This window comes from Frieseomelitta varia, unplaced genomic scaffold (assembly GCF_011392965.1).
Source record: "Frieseomelitta varia isolate USP_RPSP 00005682 unplaced genomic scaffold, Fvar_1.2 scaffold_633, whole genome shotgun sequence".
NCBI classification, from domain to species: Eukaryota; Metazoa; Arthropoda; class Insecta; order Hymenoptera; family Apidae; genus Frieseomelitta; species Frieseomelitta varia.
Window position 1 is genome coordinate 13,550 of NW_025110405.1, and position 23,828 is coordinate 37,377.

General features: G+C 40.0%; 1 protein-coding gene across 3 annotated transcripts in view; it reads left to right on the forward strand.

Annotated features, from left to right (window-relative positions):
- The first annotated feature begins 13,991 nt into the window (after nt 1–13,991).
- Nucleotides 13,992–23,828, forward strand: part of LOC122534727 (putative mediator of RNA polymerase II transcription subunit 26) — a 51,048-nt gene continuing 41,211 nt past the window's right edge. For all 3 annotated transcript variants that reach the window (XM_043665647.1, XM_043665648.1, XM_043665649.1), the window contains exon 1: nt 13,992–14,085. In XM_043665647.1, coding sequence (XP_043521582.1) covers nt 14,039–14,085 — 47 coding nt within the window. In that variant the 5' untranslated portion in view covers nt 13,992–14,038. The remainder of the gene's footprint in view (nt 14,086–23,828) is intronic.

The following is a 23,828-nucleotide window of genomic DNA, read 5'->3' on the forward strand; positions in this document are numbered from 1 at the left end:
AGGAGAAACACAGAAAAAAGGGAGGGAAATAAAGGGGTGGAGAACGAGCGGAAGAGAGGTAACGAGCGATGCGACCGGCTGAGGGTAGGACTGAGAAAGCAAGAGGAGGAGAAGAAGCACGGGCAAAAAAGTTGTACACCAATTAACGGATTGAAGTTACCATCAGATGCAGGCTGACTTCGAGAGGCCAGCCAGTTGAGTCCTTGAAGGGTTGAACTATCATTAGCGAGCCACCACTTAAACGGCGATCTCTTCCACCGTCAGAGAAGGACGAAGTTGAAAAAGCACGGCACCGGTCGACCACGGTGGCCCACTCGTGCCACTTCCTTCGTCGATTGCCTTTCGATGTCTACCGTGTCCGTTGCTGACAGTCTGCTCCCAACTCCTGCCGCTTTTATAACGCTTTGACGAATCGTGACTGCATTAATTGTAAGATTCAATCGTACTTGGAAATTGATTGATTGTTTAAATGAACGAGGGTAGGTTCTTCTGAATATAGATTTCAATTCAATGACAGAAAATTAATGAAACTTTTAATGATCACAAGTGTAAATTGAACAACGACTGGAAATCCAGTGAAACGTTTTTCCTAGCAAGCGATGCTGTCTCTTGTTGGTTTTTTCTTTCTCGCATCCCCTAAGAAAATTAGTAACTTTGACCGAAGTTTGATTTGCCATTAAAACGAAATAACAGGCGCGAAAGTTCGCAGCCTATGACGATACCGATGCTTATTAGTAATCCAAAGTCGTCTCAGCCATTACGCATTAGGATTCCGAGATAACCCTCGAGATGCTATTTCCAACCCTCTATTCACGTTTCACCTTCTCCTTGACAATCGTTCGTCATCAGTCTCAACCGTCTTGTCGTCGCGTAAGATTGAACATTACGTTCGTTCGCAACGGGGGCACGTCTTGAAATCGCATTGGTTCCTGTCAAATCCGTTCAAATCTGTTCTTGATTTTACCATCGCTCTTAAACCATTAAGAATCGACGTTGCTTCAATTTGTAATCTCTTTGCAATCGTTGTATTCTGTTCTTTAAATATTTTTTTTTCACCGTCGTCTATTCCATCTGAATTCTAAAAATTTTGTGATATTTAAAGAAATTGAAGTCTTTATAATCTAAATTTCCACTCGCAGTCTTATTTCAATCATTCTGTAATGCAAATGTTTGGAAACAACCATCTCCGTCGCGAACTAGAAAGAAAATATCGCTTCATTTTGTGAAGTGAAAAAAAAAAAAAAGATTCGAAAGGCGCGCAGTTCGCCGATTTTCGCGTTCGCTCCGCCGGTGAAATCGGTTGCAAATATGCTCGGAGCGTTGTAAGCGGCGCGCGACGTCGCGTCATTCATCAAAGTGGAAGAGAGGCTCGGTGAATAAATACGTCGCCTGGACGTATTAAACGTACCTGTGGATATGTCGAGATAACGACGGGTCGATTCGTCCAGCGGTCGAATCTGCCATAGGGGGGCGAGCCAGAGAACGCGCGTCAACTGACGAGCGGTACGCGCGAGGGTGGGAAACAGAGGAGGTAAGAGAGAAAGCTCGTCGCCGCGAGCCATGCGATGCCGGCTGCGAAACAAATGGAACGATCGCGACGGGGGTTGGAAATAAAGCGTTCCCGCCGTCCTACGTTTCTGTGGTCCTCTGGCCGCGAGGATCGAGCAAGGGATGGGAAAAGGGAATAAAAAAAAAAAGACCGCTCTTGATCTCTGGATTGACGAGCGCTCGATCAGTAAAAATGACAGTCTCCGTCGAAGGTTCGAAAGCATTCACTGGTCGTTTTTTATCTGGATCCATTCTTTTGTTGTTCGGTAATGTTATGGAAAACTTGATGGATTGAAAAGAGAAAGTTCTTTTAAGTCAGTCAGTGGTGTTTATTTTCATGGTCGTGTTGGGTCCATGAAAATAATTAATGTTTCCTTCTAAGCAATGAACTGACACGTGTAATCATAAGAATGATAAGATTTCGTTCTGCTTATTACAAGGATAAATATGAAGAACCGAGGATAAATCAAGAAGTATAGGAAGTATAAATATAGCAATTTATTACGACATTTATATTGTGACAGCACACGAAGAGGGAAGAGCCCCAGAGCAAACATTAAATCATCGACTAAACAAAAGTGTTTTCTATTATCTTTCTACATATAATTAATTTTGAATCAAACAATGTAAATACTTAAATTTCTACTTTCCGTTGCAGCAACTCATTTTAATGCAACAAGCATATTCAACACCGTTAAATCGACGACACCTTTCAACCCCTGCGCTCATCGATCGTTAAATGAACACGGATCTAATTTTCTCATTAACGCGTCTACGAGAGTCAAGGACCTCGACACCCTTCAATCCGTACAAAATCGAACGTCCACTTCAATCGCCCTCTCCATCGAACAATTAACCAGGAGGTGAGGCAATTATCATAGACAGCGGTGTTGGCAGCGGCCACTGGCAAAGCTATCTCTCTCTCTCTCTCTCTCTCTCTCTCGTCTCTCTTTCCGTACGACTTCACGCATCGTGGACACAACGCGAGCACGCCACTCGTTATTCCGGGCCGTTTCTTCGGTCATCACGGATGGAAATATCATCCACGCTCACGGGCCTGTGAGGGAAGGCCGTGTGCTGTGCCGGGATGAGCCGTGTGTGCGTAGACAGGTGCGTGCAGGACCCTCAACAGGTGGTCACTCGTAACCGTGAGGGTTACGGCACCGCCTGGTGGCTACCCATCCGTCAAGAGCTTTGTGTGCCCCCGTGAACGCCACCGTCGGTGGTCGGTGTGGCCGGTGTGCCGGTCGTCCTTGAAAAAAATCGGCCCTTTTTTTCCATCTCCACCCCAGCCACCGTGGAAACGACCCCCCCCCCCCGTCTACCAGCCATGGCAAGCCACGCTCCAGTCCTCGTGGCTGTCGCCTCTCGTCGAGTTTCCACGGCTGAAACAATGGCTTCGTTAATTAAGATTTCTTTCTGCGAGCCGGAGCGAGCTTCGTCTCTTTCTCACCCTTTCTCTCTTTCTCTCTCTCTCTCTCTCTCTCTCTCTCTTTCGTCCCGCCCTTCTTTAATTCTTTTTTTTTCCCCCTCTACAACTTGCGGAGAGGCGCGCAGGTTTGCAGGGAAACGATAGGGTTTTATGCGATTCGTTTCGAAAGAGAGATGTGTCGCGGACTTGTTTGGGATGGTCGAAACGATTGATATCGATGCTGGGAATTGATAGACGTTCGGTTATCGAGGATTTTTTTTTAATCTTTTATTGGTTTCAAAAGTTTAATGATTTTTGCGCTTCATGCCAGTGTTTTATTGTAGCTCGAAGAGTTTTAGGCGAGGGATTTGTTTAGAATTAGGATTAGGTTTAGGAAGTTTAGGATTAGAATTGGAAACTTTGATCGGAGCTAAATGAAAAACTTCTTCCTAACAGTTTGCGAGTTTCTCAGATTCTGTTCTCTAAATTGAGGAAAAGAAATGATGGAGCTTCAATTTAGCAACTTACTTTGCTTTTTCAAAGATTGAAAAATTAACGTAGTCTGTCCAAGTCTCTCATTTCTGAAATTAACTTGGTCCAGTCGAAGCCACAGACTCCCAATTTCGTTTAACGATCCGAAAATCACGGTTGCCTCGCCGCAGAGACCGCGCGCATTTCGAAAACCGCTTGTTGGCCGTTCCAGCGAAGAAAATCGCGGCAGCGTTGGATTCGAAGTTGGCTCGGAAGGTGGTTGAATAAGAAGCAGGCGGCGGGTGGAAGGGGGGAGGTAGAGGGCGAGGGCAGAGATCCGGATTTAAGGCGTCGTCCGTGAAAGCCCTCTGGAGGCGGCGTAGACTTGGTCGGGGGGTGGTAGTTTAAGAGAAAGAGAAAATGGCTGGGGACGGAAAAGCAGGCAGGAGAGAAGGACGACGAGGACGAGCAGGCAGCGGCGGTGTTGGAGTGTAAGTGCTAAGATCTCGGAGTGCATTAACATGCCCCGGAGGCAAGCTGAGTACAACCCTTCTTACATCCAGATCTCGAACCGAGACCACCGTGGCTCGGGGTGACGTTAAGGTGCGGATGCTTTGCAGAAGAAAGAAGAACGGATACCGCGGAGATTCACGTTTAATTGTATTAAAAATGCTTTATCTCTGGTGGAAGAGACGAGTGCGGTGGGATTTCTCGAGATTTTTTCCCCTCCCTCGTTGACAAGGGCTGATTTAACACGGCCAGACGTTGCTCTGTCGCGACGTTCCTTTGAGCTTCGTTTTTATTGTCTCGATGGGGAAGTTTGACGATGAGTTTAGAGAGATATTGTCGATGTTATATTGTTAGGCTGGATATTGTTGTAGTGCGATGCCAGTTCCGACGAATGAAATATTCGAAGATCGTAATACAGATAGTCAGAGAAATCTACATATAAATACGTGTGAAAATCAGACCAATCCTAAAGCATTGATAATGTTAAAAAGGAATATGAAAGTGTAGCGTGTAGATATGTAGAATTTTGTGATTAACTACGTACAGTCGTTTATACAGAACAAATACATGAGATATTTGTACGCGATTATATTAATTAATTAGTCTCAAGTATATTAAATTTGCATATGACTACGAGAATTTGAAATATAGAATCTGTAATCTATATTTTGTCGCTCTGAGGCTTTTTATACTTAATACTTAATTTTATACTTAATTTGAATGATAAGAAAACACACACAAGAATATATTTCTTCTTCTACACTCACAATACAGGCGGTTTCATCACAGAATGATTTCAATCAACGTGTTTTATCGTGGAAATTTTGTATAATCTTCATTGTAAGTGCGGCGCGCATAATTATTTAAATGCGAATTTGAGGCTGCGCGAAATTATAGGAAGGGAGTCAGGGATTCTTCTGCGACGACGTGCCTGTACCAGCACGTTCTTACGGTCTGGTATACGTCTTACATTATTTAGAAGGAACCGAGGACGAAGATGCCGAGTACTGGCGCATGCTAATCACTCGACCCAGATTGAATAATGAATTAGTATTCTTTTCCTTCTTCGTTGCCACCCTCCGGATTCAGTGGTTGGTCCTCAACGAAGCCGCCGGCTACGTGACAGATTTCTTATTATCTGCCGGGAAGAATTTTATCTTATTCGTTCGTCGAAACGTGCCTCGTTAAGGGTATATGTCAAATTGAGAACCAGTTGCAGAATTATATATTCCAATTCTATCAAATTTAAGTTGTATCAAATTGTACGCTAAAGCTCAATGATATCTAATCAAGGTACTAGAAAGCTAGATTAGGTATAAAAAAAAGTTGTTTTTCAGTTTGAAATAAATATAGATTTAATAAAGAATAGAAATGATTTTATAATATTAATATTTAAATGAAATGTGTCTATACACTTTGTTCAAAGTGAACAGATTTAGCTATCTGACCAATATGCTTAATTTTATGTATTGAAACATAATATAATATTGTGTCATATTATTTAATATTATTGTTTATTAATATTATATCATGTTAAGTTGTATTAACATTTTTATTAAAAGATATTATTTAACAAGGATACAAAAGTACTTTAGCTTTCTTATTAAAATCTGTATAGATTCAGTGAATGAATCGTTGGGTCTCCATGAAAATATAATATCGTTCGTGGATACGTGACAACTTAAAACGAGCGTATCGAGTGGAAGAAAGGAACGTTAGCATAGTGTTTCCGAGTATACACCGTACGTAAAGGTTGTGCACGCGTCTGTGTGTACATAAACGTCTACACCGTGGCAGCCCGCACCGGTACACCTCCTCGGCACTTTGTGTGCAAATTACGCCCGTAGACGAGGACGAAGAAGAGAAGAGTCTGGCTTGAAGGATGAAACAGGTCCTCGACGTAACCTCCTTGTACGAGAGCCGAATGAAAATTTAAAGCGAAAGAGTTCACATCGCAACTGCGATTCCCTGCCAACCGAGGGCCTGATTAAGTCCTTTTTCGATGTTAATATTGATAAGAAGTTGGCGAAAGCTAACGAAAATTCTGGGAGATACTTGGAACAAGGAATTTCGAATAAATTATCTTTGAAATTAATATACCGAATAATATAAGAAGCAAAGTTCTTGGTCGTGCAGTTAATAATTAATTCTGAAGCATAAATATTATACGAGTATTTCAATGGTTACATTCTTATATTAAACAATACCTAATTTAATATCGTGGAATAATTTCAATTTTCCATGAAGAAGAACTTCTGTTGAGAATATTTTTATAAAAATATAATTTGAAATTGAAACTCGTAAGATTTAGATTCCTAAAAATTTAGAATTGAGAAGTATTTACTGCCATACATTTTCAGATGAAAAATATTTTCATCTGGAAATTGTCGCTCGATGAAAACGTTCAACAGATGACAATGAATTGTACAGTTTCACAGCTTAAAGGAAAAGTTCTTCTCCACTAGAAAAAAAAGAAAAAAAGAAAAGAAGAAAGCGTAGGTGTATATCTCGCAAGTTTCTCATCGAAAGTCAACTTTATCTCGAAGTTATCATTTGTTTCTTATTTAACTGAGCGATCGTCCGACGTTTGTTAATCCCTGGCGACGTTTAAAATATAAAAGACCTTGTAAGGTACGATGTAAGAAGGGTTGAAAGAAAGTGTAAACGAAGGTTTAGCGGGTGGTCTAGAAGGATCTCAAGGGGAGTCGAATAGGAGATTACGGCCTTCCACGAGACCTTGAATGAAGTTTTGGCTCATTCTGCTCATCCTTGTCCTCCACACGCCGTGGCAATTTTAACACTGATTCCGGGAGTTACGCAGAAAGGATTCTTATTATTGTTCTTAAGGGATTAGAGCCTCTGGTTTTGCGGCAAGCTATATTCTCTGTTGTGTAATAATACGGGCTCATCCTCGCCAAGATGCTATAGTTATGTTCATCGCCTCCTGCCATTTATCCCGACATATATGCGATCTTGACCATTTTAAGATCCTCATGATTCGAATTTAGTCAAATTCCTCGACTGATGACTGATCAGAGTTCCAATGAAAGTCGTGGATGTAGTGACTGTATTTTAGAGATATTCTAATGGGTTGTTTTTTTGAAATGATTATATTTGAGTCATTGTTAGGAGGTGTACTATAACTTGCAATTTAATGACGATTTATATAATGAGATTAGTACCATTGTTTCTGTTTAAAATTTTATTTGAAGAGTCCATGTTATATTTTGGAAAACATAGTATTTTTAAACGTGCTTGAGAAATGAAAATAAAATACATATAATGATTTTGAGCTAGTGAATAAAAAGTTAAAAAGTTACGTGCATTTAAAATTTTACTGAATGTCTTGTTTTGAGTCTATCTTGCCGAAGCTTTTGCAAAATTACAACAGAATTATATCCGTACTCGAGATCCATTAAAAGAATTCTAATATACCAGATGACTCAACTATTGAAAAACATGAAAATATATATTATTTCTACATTGACAAATTTTCGAAAAATCTTATCAACGTAGAACTTCCTTCATTGCCCTCGAGGAATATACCGCAATATACCGAGGAGTATGTGCTTCGTTTCTCGCCACCCACCTTACGTTAATGAGGGAGCTGAGCTAAAATGCGGTTAGAAACGCTCTGTCCCTTTCAGCCTCGATCCGCGACGCCGTTTCGCTGGAAAACAAGACATTTATAAACACCCACCGCGAGATTAGATTTGTTAAGATAATGGGCTGCTTGGTTTAGCGGGGCTTCTCCACTGCGCTCGCAACTATCGTCCTGAAGAGGCTGCAACCGCCGTCTCCTTAATCCTAAATATGATCTCGGTAGGCAGTTAGGTTGCCAGTGCTTCCTCGCGCGACGACTACGTATCCTCTAGATCCTTCTTTATGAATTCGTCGCGGTGAGACGCGTGTTCTCGTTTCGACGCTCTTCTCAAATCTTGCTTTGCGGAATTCTTAGGGAAACAGATTGTTGAAGTTTAAAAAATCGGACAATTTCCTAGAAAATTTAAAGCTGGAGTGTTGCGTCTGTGTCGCAGTATGAAACGTTTAAACATTGATAACCTGGTAATTTCGTAACCAAAATTTAACGAAATAAAATTGAAATAGTAATGAAAATTCTTAGTATCCTTCGTTATTATACAGTTAAAAAACTACAACGTATATTCAATACGTTTTAGTTTGGTGGCACAGTAAATAATGATCAAGCCTCTCTCGAAACAATAGTTTCGTATTTCTGAAACTTCGTCAAACTTCAAAGTTTACGTAGAATTTCAGTATCAGTGCTGTTTGAAACACGATTAGCGTGTACCTTGAAGGATAGAAGCTGAAAGATGTTGAAGTACGAATCGTGTTCTTCACGGGCGGAAACGACGATCCACGGACGATCAGGATTTATCTTTACGACCACGTTTGCCAGCCATATTCAGTGACGCGTTATTTCGGCATCGGTGGAAAAAACATAATAAAATTTAACGGTCCGTCAGGCGGTGGCATCTCCCTATCCCTGGAAGGCCAATAAATATCGGGAACAGAGCAGCTACAAATCTCAAGATAAACACGAGCTCGTATTTTTCTACCCCCCCCCCCCCCCTCTTTCGGTTTTCTCGTTCTCGCTCTTCTTCGTCGCGTGGTCGGAGGCGAGTTGGCAGCGAAGGACGAGGAAGGGCTCGCCCTTTTTACATTCCTCGTATGAATTATTAGGTGGCCGGACCTAAGGGGTGGACACACCGCGGTATTTAATTTTCACTCCCCATTAAAACAGCACGAAATTTTTCCCTAATCGTATCCCTGACGATGAAAGTGCGGTTTGCAGTTTGTCACAGACCCTTTCCTTTGCTATCGATATATTACTCGCTTGCTTAGCCTGATAGGAAAATTGGCCGCGCCGTTGCGAGTATAATTGTGATATACGACATTGAGTAAATAACAAGTTGAATTGGAAATTGTCGAATAACTTGGTTAATAATAATTGATTAATAAGAAGAAGATACTTATTAAGTTTGTTCAATGATAGGTTAATGAAATTACGGAATATTTTTCTATGATACACACCGTATTTTTATAAAAAGTTCCTACGAATGATCGAATACTTTCGCGAGCGGTTATAATATACATAGACGCTCGTTTTTTTTCGTCGCTCATTTACTAGGAATGTTCTTCTAAATATAATCTGCCGTAACTAACTGTGGTGGGGAATTTTCTGAACGACGGCACAGGTAAATTGGTATAGGTGATGCCAATTAAAGGAGACGACGGCGGTGAGCATTGAACTAGAACTAAGGGCTGGCGGATGCCGATGATGTATGTGGTGGAAAATACTGAAGGCAATCTGTCACGCCATCGACGTCTCGTAGGCGCCACCGCCTCCGTTTCTCTTCACCTCGTTTCCTCTCATATTTTCTCCTATTAACGAGCAACCCCGAAATTTGGAATAAGACTTCCACTCGAGAAAAGTTGATCGAATCAATTCTACTCATTCGTTACTTTTATCGAACAAGCCAAATTAAAGGCAATTCCTCCTAAACTCTTGAAAATCATTTCACAGCATTCAGTTTCGATGTAATTAATTTATCCAAAATATGATTTGTTCTTCCTTTTTCTAAAAGATAATTTCGTTTAAAGTTCGAGCACGTGTGATTGACTTTCCGTACGTCGCCGTACACACACACACACACACACACACGCATACACATACACACGTCACATTCAAGGTAAAGTAAAGTACCTGAAATAAAATGCAGAGCGAAACGGAAGGAGGGACACAATGATTCACTGTCGGAATCGGCAAACGACGACGACGACGATGACGACGACGACGACGACGAAGCAGCAGCGTCCAGTGGTAAACAGAGTCCCAGTCACTTTGGCCGCACAAAAGGCACGAGGCTGTTGAAGCCCAGTCGTTCTTTGGTATCCGGAAGTCGAGGCGGTTCCTCTTTTCCTTCTTCCCTTCTGTCACACGCGCCCTTTCCGGGCATACGGCTGATTAAACGTGCAACTACGTAACGTAACGCAAATATACTGGCTTGCCAGGCCAGCAGCCACCCGTCCCACTCTGTCCTTCTATCTTCTTTCTCCTCTCGTCGACCGTCCCTTGAACCTGGTCGCTGAAGAGAGGATGGACTCGTTTCGCTCTCGATTCCACCTTTCGGCTCTCTTTGAATTCCAACCCCGGTCACTTGACGGAAATATTTATCGAGGGTCTTTGCCGAGGCCCCTGCTCGTTGCCCTACTCCTTCGGGCTAGACAGCATGACGACAGGGTGAGGCAACCAACAGCCAGCAGCCTCGTAGCGTCGTCCTGCTACCTTTCACCACGACGTCGCGCTTCTATCGGTACATATCCTTCCTTCTCTCCCTCCCTCCTTTCCCTGTCACCCCGTTCCACCATCTCACTCCCGCTTTTCAGTTCTTTGATCCATTTCATGGAGTTTGTTCGGCTCGGATTATTTGCTCTCTTAATTACATTTCGATCCTATCTCTCTCTCTCTCTCTCTCTCTTTTCTGTCTATCTCTTTCGCTCTGTGTTTGGCTCCTCGTTTGGTAGGAAATTTCACCAACCGAATGGGAATGATCGATAGTTTCGAGTGTTGTTATGTAGATTCGCGCGCGACAGTGGAGCGAGTGAAGTTTGCAATGGAATGAAGTTTGAGATATCGATGATTTTTAGGGAGGTACGTGAGTGTAGTGTAGCTGCACTTTTTAATTGTGAGTTTAGTTAAATAGAAAAAGGTTTAGTTCTCGAATAATATGGATTATAGGTGGCTATAGTAGTTTATGTTGGATAAATGAAATTTAGGTGATGGAGATTAACAATGAAATAAAAAATTAATTTAAAAATTCCGAATCTAAAATCGTTGCATTCTCCAATCGAATAATCCTAGTTAAGTGTCAAAATTACGAGTGTTAATGTACACTCTATTAAATATTAATAATTGTCAATTATCCATAAAAATTTACAGACCATTCATTACTCTTGCCAAATATAATCTCACATTCTAGATTTATCTCTATCTTTTCTTTTACTCCACTATATAGAACGCGGAAGGAGAGAAAGAATCCCTCTCAATTATCGTTATCATTTAAATCAGCAATTGAACACGTGGGAAAAGAAAATGGAAATTTTCTTCTTGCCATTGTTCTTGACATAAACAAGACTCTGCGCGATTGAATATTTCAGTACTACCGTGGAAAGTAACGAACAGTTTTTAACAACAACGAAAAGAAAAAAGACCGGAGTCCTCAACGCCTTTAATTAAGGGGAAAAGAATGTAATGTAAACCGAAAACTAGTCGGTGTTATGGGGACTCCCCGTGGCTTTTCAGCCGCAGGGGTTGCTCGTCCCAGCGTCGGCCATAGAGGGTGGAACAAAGAAAGTTATCGTCGCGGAATTTTTATAGCGAGGAGAGAAAGAAATGTAAATCAGGTTTTGGTTCGTCTTTGCGTTAAGATGAAGAGAACCGCGAAGGGAAGGAAGACTGTCGCCGGCTTACCGTGGATCGGAAGTGTTGTCGTATAAAACTGAATTAACTGTGCACCCGCTTCTTCTCTCCGCGTATGTACTCCTCTCTTATTTATTATAAATATAATCCTGTCGTTTCCATTCTCCAGGCTCCTTCGCGTGCGCGTCCCTATACATTTACGTCCACCGTTTTGAAATTGAAATACGCGATGCCGCGTGGTTCAGACACATCCTGAAGGTACGTCAAGTAATTTGCGATGTAATGAAAAAGCGGATGCTCGTTCGTTGCAAATACAAAGCGAAGCCTCTTTCAGATGAGATAAATTTTTAAGATTCGTTAGGCACATTTGCTCAATTTCCGCTCGCGCGTCTGACTATGATCTTGCTTATTCCACTGCCGTTCTTATTTCTACATTCTTCGATTTATTTCACTTCATTTCAATTTTTTGCTATATTGAACGTGGCTTTTTCACACCAGTAGAGTGTTGAACGCCAAATTTTCCAGAAGGAAAACAGCTATTCAACTTTAAGCTATTTAAAAAGAATCTAAATTATTTTGCTTCATTCCTGTAATTATTATGGGTCTAATGATCTGAATTTTGTATCGCAAAATGTTCTATTTGTCGGAATTATTATATCATAAGGTAGTTGTTCGTGAAAACGAAAATTACATTTGTAGAGAAAATTCAGTCAATATAATTCGTTGAAATTTGCAAGTATCGTAAGTACGAGTCCCGAAGGGAACACATAGCAAGTGACACATTGAAAACTTTAGTGTTTGTCACTCACAATGTTTCTTCGTTTATCTTGCCCATATCTCCGATCACCGTTAAACCTCAGACGTATTATTCCAACATATTTTCGCGCGAGTTTTCACGAGTGGAACGCCGGAAGCGTCCCGAAAGACAGTAACCGCGCAACGATCGCAACTTTATACGTTCCTGATAATCTGGCAGACAGCACCGGGAACGGTTACTCGCCGGTGGTTGCCGGGATTTATGAAATGGCAATAAAATTTATATGACTCGGTGGCTCGTTAGGGGCGCGACTCGCTCGTTCAGATTGATGTCGGCGCGCGAGCCTGGTCCACTTGCCCGGGGCTGCGTTTGTTTCTCTCTACGATTGTCGTAGAACGCTCTACTGCCATTATTAATCCCTTGGAAATCGCGGGAGAGCTTCAGTCATCGTTCACCGGAGAAAAATATGGCCGTAATATTTCTTTGGAGAGCGTGTGGGGCTGGGACGGAAGTTGCTCAATTTCGACTGAATTTGTCAGCTCGCGCCGATCGCGATTATGCCTCGCTTCTGGCTTCTCGATTAAAAGGAATTCACAGGCAGAATGAAAAATTCAGATTTGTTGTCCCTGGGGAATTTGGATTTATCAATCTGTTGTCTAGTGGTTCGATAACTTTGTGCCACGATTGTTTTGGTATTAATCTTTGCACAGTTGAGAATCCGATTAAAATATGTTCATGCTCTCTACGTGAAAATACTATTTATAAACAGATTTGCGTGTCAAGTAGTACAAGTCAATCATTCATGACTTTCGTGCTTGATTCCTTTTAAAGTTAAAAGTAACTTTTCTCTCCTTGTTTATTAAATTCAAAATGCAGATATCGAATGAAAATCAATTATCTATTGTTAATTAACAGCGAATAGTTTTATACTCGCGTTCGCACTGATGGCTAGTTTATATTAATTTCTTTCTCATGCTACACGTTCCTTTTGTTAAATATTGTAATTTTAGAAATTAGGAACACGAAATGCATGATTTATTAAATGTATGATTGTATTTTATATTTATAAACAAATATTTTAAACTGGCGTAAAATTGATAGCGACGGAATAGTGCACATAATTCACAGACAAATTATATAATAATGAAATAAAGTTTCTACGGAATTGGAATTGATAATTTATCGAGAAATATGATCTTTACCCTCGGGTATAAATTCTTGGTTTTCGTTCCCCCGGACAGGGTCTAAGTAAAAGAATTATTTCCTTCGCGTTTCGTTTCGTTTCGTTTCGAGTGAAAGAGAGGGAAAAAGGGTGCGTTCGATGAGTCACTTATACAGTAAATCACGCGTATGCTCTGTCGAGCATGATACCTCGAGGACATATCTGGTCTACCTGTTGCTCAATTCCCCATCGACGACAGCAAGGATCGTGCAAAGAATTCGGTAGGTGCACGGTGAAGTATTCCTTCTGTATTCTTGAATTTCATCGTGGACATAATCCCTTGAAGCAGGTTAAAGTAAACAATCATGTCAGACGCAGATGTACTATGTACTCAAACTCGTATCTTGTATCGATAGTAGTTGTTAAATTGTGAAATTCTTATATATTTTGTTATATATTTAAAAATTTCAGATAATATATTCAGGGTAGAATATTTTTACTATAATATTTAGTAGAAGAAACAAATTTATATCCATAAAGTATATTCATAAAAATTGTCTAATCGAAATTACATGATGATAATTTCTCATGTAAAAATAACAAAGTATCAAAGTTTAATTGTTCTGCAAGTTTTTAAGTTATTATTATATGTTAGAGTTTGACTAATTATTTGCGTCCTGATTTCAGGTGGATGATCGTGTCAGGTCGCCAGGTACATCACGATGTCTAACTGCCACCATGTCGCTCTCAATTCCCCCCTCGAGCCCTGAGGAACCTGTCACGCTGTAAGTAGGATTTTATTTCAAACTTATTTGTATGTGTATTGATAAGGAGTACGCGACGCTTTGTGCCCTAATGGCTACATAATTTATCTTGCGAATTATCACCGATTTACGTGGGACAGTTTAGAATCTCGGTCCTAATAACTTATTCCTTCTTGATAATTCACATAATAAATAATACAATAATTTAAAAATATCATCCGAATCAAATACCGTATATTTTCAAATTATTATAAATCACAGATTGAAAAATATTGGTTCAAATTTATGACGTATTTCCAGTATTTAACTCTTGAATTAGTATGAATATTCAGTTTCTCACGCAATATAAAAGTAATATTTAAAGAAATTCCTAAGAAACATACTTATTTTGCAGATATTTTTTTCTTATCAAAATCTTTACGTGTATCATGCATAAAATTATCAGAAATCACCCCCTAATTAGATCGCAAGATACATCCTCCTTTCGTTTCTCCATGCAAACATTCGAATGCACAACAATACAACGTGAAGTATTACAAATTCAGAGGCGGAAAGATGGTCGGTGGCAATCCATGGCGCCCTTTAACCGTCGAAAAAACCACTCAGACAAATTAGTCCCCGGTCGTTTCTCTCTCGTGCGAAAGAACGTTTCCGCGTAATTGTAGACCGCCGGTATTCGGGGCCTGTTGGTTCTTATAGCGGGCCACAGCTCGGCCTGGTATCGGTGTCGCGGCACGCCGAGGGCGGGCGATATTTATGCCAGTTTTTTATTGCGCCGAGAGCAGAATGGAAACAATATGTCACCGGTGGTAAGGGGGTGAAACCGGTGTACGAAGTTCTTGTAGGTGGCCCTGGTCTGCCAGCACCTAACGTTAATACTAACGCCTCCGCCGTGACTGCGCCCCACGCTCCATGTCATGATTTTAAATGAACAACCCCCTGTTTCACCCTGTCGCGCGCCACCGACGGGCAAAAGGGCGGATCGAGCGAGCAACCGAATCGATTTTGATACGTTTCCCTGATGGTTTATTGCTGTTCTGAACTTGAGAATGTGAAGCATCACGTCGTCGAATTTTTAAGATTTTCTTTTTTTTTTTAATGAACAATCGGTGTATTAATCTAACGAGGATTAATTAACCTTCTTTATATTTTTTGTAATATCTTGAAATTACAACATTGGAAAAATAGAAATGAAATGTTGGTACACGAAAGTATTTAAATATTCATAGAAATATTTTAAGAATATATTAATGTGTATTGTGTACAAAATATTTTGAAATTTTATTGCTACTGTTACGAGACTCAACCATCGTAATATTACTTGTATTAATAAGATATGAAACGAGTCTGAAAGTGTATATTATTGGAAGCATATATGAACAGCAAATTAATTATTCAATATATTAATATTTTGCCAAATCTTCAATATTAATTACATATACGTTTAAGATCATTTTACTGGTTGTATGTTTGCAGCAAATGTCTTGTAACTTTTGTATATATTTCTAAATTAATTTCAATGATCATTTCAAAATTTTATAACGCACGTAATATATTCAAACATTTTCATCTAACTTATAAAAAATTCAGATGTGAAACCTTTTCTGTTTTAAAAAAAAATTGAGATTCAAATCAACTGGAATTAACGAAAAAAATTTTTCATCTATTTTGGAGCGATATTTGAAACTGAATTAGTTTCGAGTGGTTTCCAAGGGATGTTAACGACATCGTTGTTCCATGGAAATTTAAATCTCCGCGATTTCTGGCTGTTATGGCCGTAGAGGTACGATCGAGAGGAAGGAAAAANAAAAAAAAAAAAAAAAAAAAGAAAGGAAAGAGAAAAAAAAAGGGGAAGAAGGAAAAGGAGAAAAGCGAGAGAGGCCTCGGGTCTCAAGAGTCATCGGATAAGTGCATATCGATTTCTGCCGATTGGCGAGGGTTGGACGGTGGTAAGATCGAGGCGAACGGGAAAAAAAGAAGGCGGTAAAAAGGGCAAAGGCCAGAAGTAACGGACCGTCTGGTGGAAAGCGCTCGAGGGCGAACAGTGATTTAGAGAAATTAAAACTTTAATTCATGTTCGAGTTCGCGGGGGGTGTATCCTCTCTTTCGGCTCTCCTCTCACCCTCCGCCACTTCAGTCTGTGGCGTTCCAAAGTCCCACCCTTCCCTCCCTCCCTCCCTCCATCTTCCCCTGTTGATCGACCAGAATTCAGTCGACGCGTAAATTGGCATACACCACGACAACGTTGTTATTCATTTCGATACTCGTTATTCCTTCTCTTCGATTGTTATTTCTAACTTGCAAGATACGCCAGCGATACTTTTGTTGTTTAATCTGTAATTGATAATGACTTTCGTGAATTTTTAATGTTCTGCGAACTTTAAACTATTGATTTGCTAATGAAATTTTAATTTAAAAATTTTTTATTTAATCTGATCAATCAGTTGGTTTATACACGCTTTGCAATACTTTGAGTTAAGTTAACAAATATTAAGATATTTCACATCGTGAGAATTTATGTCAAACTTATGCCAAATTCATTGTCGACTCGAAGTTAAATTAATAGTACAGTATATCGATCAAAACGTATCTTTTACACAAAATTTAAGTCAGTAGACTTGACACAGACAAATGGGAAGCAGAGGGTAAGAAGCCAACAAATAGGTCCAAATCCTATCGAGCATGTCCGTATAGTGGACACGATTATTGTTGTCTTGATTTAAGGGCGGCATGCATTTTAAAAAACGACCATACCGAATGGTTTTACGTGGCCTTTATTTGCACAGGGGTTGGATAAAAATTCAGCATCCTCCAATAAAATAGCGTACAATACGTTCGAGGCAACAATATGCGTGTAGACAGACATCTATTCTCACAAAGACCCTTCGAAAGGTTCGAATCTTTTCTTTTTTATTGTAAATTCGGACAAATGGCTCATAGATTCTGACTTCTAAAGACGTAATTTACATTGACGATATCTGTCTCTTTCAGCTTCCGAAAATAGGAAGGAATTTCTTAACTCTGAATTTCTTTTATTAATTTGCTTCTTTTCTGTACTTAATCATTGAAATCAATGTAAATTTGAAAAAAGCTTTCAAAAGTCGTAGAGTAAAATTCGATGTTTAACAATAGAAATAATGAAGACAGCTTCGGAAAGGAAGAAACAAACAGGAGACGTTCTCATAAATTTGAATTTCGAAAGGATGCTCTTGCAACTTTCACGAGCTACCATATGGGATGCGGAATATGAGAAAGAGACGCGCCCTTTATTTTCCTCTCTCTTTGTTGCTCGGTGTCCTTGTCGTCGAACTACCTTCCCTCGTGCTTCTTCTCTTTCTCTCTCTTATTTTTCATCTCTCTCTCTCTCTCTCTCTGTCTGTCTGCGTTTTCCTTGCCCGTATTCAGGACGACCTCTGTCTCTAATAAATTCCCATCACCATCCTCAGGTACGCTTTCGCCGAGTAAATCATAGCATAAGTGAATCCGAATTGAATTCAATGAGTAAATATGACTTGGCTGAATAATGAAAAGCAACCAACGTGTTCGGGTATTGCCAGGCGGCAAGGGAGATTTCATCGGACGCGAGATTTACTAACCAACGCGGGCGGGGTTCGTGTAATTATTCGGAAAATCCTGATAACAATTAACGCGATAATATTTTGCGCCGGGGCTCGATTAAATTACCGCGGGTACACGCGGAACGTTGCCGTAATTGTTTGTAGCGTGGCCAACGTCACGATTAATTATAAATCTGTAACCGTGGACACGGTGCGGACGATTTAACTTCTCCTGATGCGAATACAATTTCTCGCATAGTTTTCAAGAATCGAACACAGTTTAATTAACTTCTTCTTTGTGGCTCGCGCGTTTCATCGGATGGGCCACTATAGTGGCCTGAATTCAAGTACGATGATGAGATACGCGATTCAGTGAACCTCTTTTTAATTATTGATCATAATGATATATTAGTTGAAATATTTATGGTATGTGCGCAATATTTATGTGATAAATGTGTATCAGATAACCGAATGTACAAGAAAGTTTTACCATTTTTTCATATCAGCAGTGATAAAGAAAACACCATTTCTTTTACCGAAAACTATTTTTATTTTGGCGAATGATTTTTTGCATTCTTCTTTTTTCTTTTGGTACCTCACAAAATAAAGATATTGACGAGCATGTAATTTATAGTAGACATGTTTTAGAACAATCTGTCATTAAAGTAAGAATAAATATTTTAAAACTCAAATTGATGTTCTCTTTTTATTTTCTATCATTTCTTTCTGCCATAAAAGAATTTTCTTGATTGCCTAATATTCTTAGGAAATTTGAAAATGTAAAAATATAAAATCCAATTAAAATGCTCGTTATAATCTTAACAAACTTAACTTTATTTACGTTCCATTTCTTCATTAGTTCCATTTATGATAGAATGAAATAGTAGTGATAATTCATTACAGAAACATCGCCAAATATAATATTTGCAATTATTTAAGAAATTCCTTTAAAATATATAAAAGTATAAAAAACTTGTACAAGAATTAACGAACACCGAAGACTAAGACTGTCACCGAATCGTCTTCCATTACGAGCCAAAAAAAAAAAAAAAAAAAAAAAAAAAAAAAAGGAAACAGACGAAAAAGGAAATAATTCTACAACAATATATGTGGCAACAAGATGGCCGAAAGTTCGGATCGCTAATTTAAAAGCAATTCAGCGTCTTGTGTGCTTTGGTCTGCTCTCGCCCCTTGCTCGGCCATCTTTCACGGCACATCATCGAGAGGAGCAATACATGTAAATCGTCTGGCGCACAATGGCGCTACGCTGGTCCACGATGCGTGAGTGTGTATGTGTGTGTGTATGCACATTGGAGTCTAGTGAAGAAGCGGCGGCTGGCTGGAAATGCATAAATACATGAACCACGGCGAAACTACGAGCGAAAGAGGGACGGGGACAAGCTTGGCCCGCATATGCCTCGAGCGGGTTGTACCTCCTAGAGGCGTAATAACGCGTGGATAGCAGCTCTCTTCTCGCGAAAATGCGCCCTTTCGGAATGTCGTCGCTTTTTCTCTCCCCCTCTTGAAAAAAAAATACCATAACCTCGAGAATCGCGTCACGCGGATGAGAAACGAGAACAGAGTTTTATCTCTTACGAATTTTCCTTACCTCTTTAGATGTACCTTTTGTTTCTTTTTTGTATCTGCGTTGTACCGCCACGGTCATTGGTAATTAGGGTTTCCGTTTTCATAAATGCGTGATTATAACGTCGTCGGCAAAAGGATCATCCTTGGATTACTATAGATACTTAATTTTACAATAGATATTGTACATATAATTTTTCCACAAACAGTAAAAAAAGAAAATACCGAGAACTCACTTTGCTACGGCAAAATTTATTAAGAGAAGAGTTTATTAGAAAGAAGTTAGAGTAACTCGGCAATCGAAAGCTTTCTTCAATATTGAAAATCTTCAATTGGATACTTTTTATATATCGTGATATAATATTTTCTAAAACTGAAATATTCGCTGTAACATAATTATAAATTTTTACCTGTCGGACAATTTGTTAGTACGGGATTTATTTTTAGGATTTATACGTTGAGACATATGTGCCCGCGGAATGGTGGTTGGATTATTAGAAAGGAAGGATGGAAAAAAAGTTTGAAACTTTCTAGTTGGTAAATACGGGGTGAAGAGGAAGTAGGTTTCGCCCCATTTTGCGTTATTACGCGAGAGAATTTTTGGAAAGATTCCGCTTGGACGTGATGATACGTGAATTTTTACGGCGGGCAAAAGTTGAAACACAGCTGTTAGTTTGGCCACGCGGGAAGTCAGCTTTGTTTCAAATAGGTTTACATGGGAATCCTCGCGGGTTTAATCCTTGTTCCCGTTGTCGTAATTTTATTATTCTTTCTCGAAGTTTTGAGCGTTGCGTGAAGCGAAGTAACAGTAACGAGATGGAAAACAAAGTAGGAAAAATTAAATTGTACGCAACGAAGAAACAACGAAAATAAAGAAAATATTTTAAAATAGAGCGCGATGAAACACGATTAAAATTTTATGAACGGAATAATTAAGGAATATTTCGGCCTGGTCGTAGGCGGCACACTGGCCGCAACAATTTTCGCCACGATGTAATTAACCTTTTAGAAGTATGTGAAACATCTCAAGAAATACGCTGACCACATTAATCTTGCCGGTCCGTCCGGACATACTTTAAGCAACGTCGAGGGCCACGTCCCATCGTTCCACGTAAATATCCCGCAACGTGATATATATATATAATACAATATTCTAGCCAGCATCTTCGGTGGTTAAGAAATTTCTTTGAAATTCACTTTGATGAAACAAAGAAGAAACAATGAAATATTTGGAAGAGGAACAATTATAATTTCTATACTCGTGATAGTTTATCAAGCACAGTCAACCATAAAAAAATCTGAAGATCAAATTTCTGAGATTTCTTCAATGAGGAGAATAATTACAATTTTACATTCATACATTATAGTCATAGCTTTATAATTAATAATATAATTAATTCTGAACGAATACTACAATTACAGTAACAATTCTACGAGATAATTTTGTTTATTTGTATTTTGTTAATTTGCTTGGCCATTTTATGAAAGACGCGTTCAAAAACCGAATTTCTGAACAAAAGATTTATAAGAAATTGATTCCAACGGAGGGGAAATCGCAAGTTTTACGAGGCAGTCTCAGTGATTCTAAAAGAACAAGTATTTCCTGCTTTTAAATTCGAGTTTTCGCGGAACGAAGTTACGAAGAAATACGACGGAGAAATAGCTCAGAATCGACCGAATCGAGCATTAATTGTACAGCACGATGAGCCTGGCCGGCATTAAAGAGACGAGGCTCGCATTCCTGCGTTACTGTCACGCGAGTAATTACGCAATGGCGAACAGAAAGGAGTCGCAGGAGAAACACAGAGGCGAACGAGCAACAGTCACGCGGAGGGGTGGAAAATAGACGAGAAAGGAGGCTGGGTTTTGGAAGGGTTGCCGTTGGTGCCGTTGCTGTTGCCTCGCGCTGCCGCGGCGTTGCCTGGCTGAACCATCTTCGAGCCGGCGTTGCGCGATTTGCAGCCAACAGGAGAAACCAGAGCTAATAAAAGCCCACAATTACCTCCGGTTCGAGCCATTTGTCTTGACGGGCGTCTCATGCCCGATATAATTCACCCTGGCAACAACACATTGTTGCCTAATGAGGTGTAAAACATTCCGAGATATCTGGCTGTCTCGCTGCGGGGTCGGTCCCTGTTTTCGCCGCGCTGATGCGCGATACCGATGACTCTTCCTCCATCCGTAATATTCTTATGTCAGCTGGTCAGTATTTATCCGTTTCGACTTCGAGGAATTTCCGGCATAAGTAAGAGAAACTGGCGTTATTGTATCATTTAGATCTGCTGTAACGTAAATTATTTTCTGTTAGATTGGAAAGGGGACAGATGTCCCTTTGGATTAATGATTTGTCTAATTGTATTGGATCACCGAGTACAGGGGTATTTGGAGTATGAAGATTAAGTTTGAGCTAAATGTTCTGTGACGACGTGATCGTTGATGGTAAAACATGAAAGATATTACGTTATAGATATAGGAAAAGTGGAATTAGATATGTAGAAATCCGAAGTATCTGCTACGTGATGAATATTAACTCGTTAATATATATCGTGTATTCTGTCTTGTCAATCAGTTAGTATTAATATGAGTAATAAATATTTCAATCGAAGGAAACATGAATGATTTGACGTACTATTCGTGGAGTCTTTCGTCGCAATGCATATATGAATATAATTTGAACGAATCGTATCATCTAATAGTTATTGTCACAAACTAATCGCAAGATTCATCAAAGTCGATGTTCCTTCTCACTCCAACAATTTGTTTAATTTAAATACATCATTATCGCACGTTAGAAATATATCATAATACGTAATAATATACCATAATATACCATAATATACCATAATAATACATCATTATCGCACGTTTATCTACGAGCTCCAAAAATTTCTCTCGAAGCAACCTTCGAAGAAATGAAAGCTCGTTCCATCGACATTGTATCACAGAGCATGAACGCAGCTATACACACCCGATGGGAACGTGCTCCGTCGATTCGATTTAGCGGAGGGATGTGCTACGTGGCCTTTTCACTCGGCCCAGCCCCCTCCTCTCGTCCTTTTTGTCTTTATTTCTTCTGGGCCGGCAGTGATTTGCTGCGATAAAGCCGCATCGACAGGCGACGCACGTGTATCGCGTGTCGAAGGACATGCCTCCGTTCGCCGGCGGGCCCTATCGAGTACGTTGCCGAGGAAAAAGGGCCAAGCAGGTTATGATATATTTGTAATCATGTTACTCGATACGTGCCCTTCCGTTACAACTGCTCCCGGTAACAAACTGCCTGTCGACCTTTCTTCCCTCTTTCTTTTTTTTTTTTTCACTTTATGGCCGTGTGCACGCACGTATAACACCTCGCGGCGCACAGAATGAGAGAGTTGCCGAACTCTTCGCGCCTTGTGTGTATTTATGAGCGAAAAAGACGTCGTAAACGAGATTTGTACGCGACTCGCCAGCCAGAGAAGTTCCATCAATCGTTTGGATTTGTTGTAGTATCAATCGTTCCCTCTTTCAGTGCTTGTCAATTACAACTTGGTAACTTTAAATCAGATGTAATTAGTTCGATATTTTTAAAAATTCTTTGCAAAATAGAATTATATGCACTATCGTTGTATGAAGACTTGGTTAGATTTTGGAAGGAAACGAATTTTCTATAACTAGACTGCAGGTGTCCGTGCAATTTTATATTTCGATGACACTTGTACTTATGTCAGTGACATGTCTATAAGTTTCATCTGTCGATCGGTTCCGTTGACTCACAAACGCCACGAGAAAGTTTCGATGAGCGTGATCACGGAAACGGTTTGAAGGCCAGCCATACATCGACACACACGTCTACACGTAATTTCGGGCGAGAAGGGGCTGTCGAGTTTTAAGGGCCGTCATCAGCGCAATCCCGCGAGTCTGGAGAAATTGCATCGTAATCCAAGAACAGCGCGCGGCGGACTGGTTTTCGGTGAGGCAATTCCAACAACCCGTAACAATCTAGGAGCGGCGTCGACGAAGGCATATTATTATGGCCGTAGTCCGGACAGTTTATTCCAGGTTCGTTTCAGGATTTACTGCGCTCCGCGCTCTCACCGGTAAGAACTCACCACCCCACTGGCTGACGTTAGTTTTCACCGCATTTCCCGTGCAGATGCCGCCACGTCTTATCTTGCCCGGCATAATGAAATTGTCAATCATAAGTTATTAGTTGGTCGAGGGAACAACGCGTGGTCCGGCTGTTTTAAAAATTAATTTGTCTCCTCCCCGTGATGACAGGGCTGTGATTTTTTTTTAACTGCGTTGTTCCGACAGTTTCTCATATTGGGTCAACCTATGAGTAGTTTTACGCCGTCCTATCTCGAGAGTTTTGTCTAGAATATAAAATTTTTTATATGGAAATTTTATAAATAGATAGAAGAAAAAAAAACGTGAGAAAATTCATCATTGTCGTTCACTTAATAATCAATAATCTCTTAGAAATCACCTATGAAACGATCTAACTTAATTTTAGTAACGACACTGAATGTAATTCTTGCAAGTTTGAAACAGTCCCGTGCAGTTTTAATTTCGGAATAAATAAAAAATTTCCAGTAACGCATAAAGCAGTAAATGAATGAAGATCCTGTTTATCCAGTTACACTT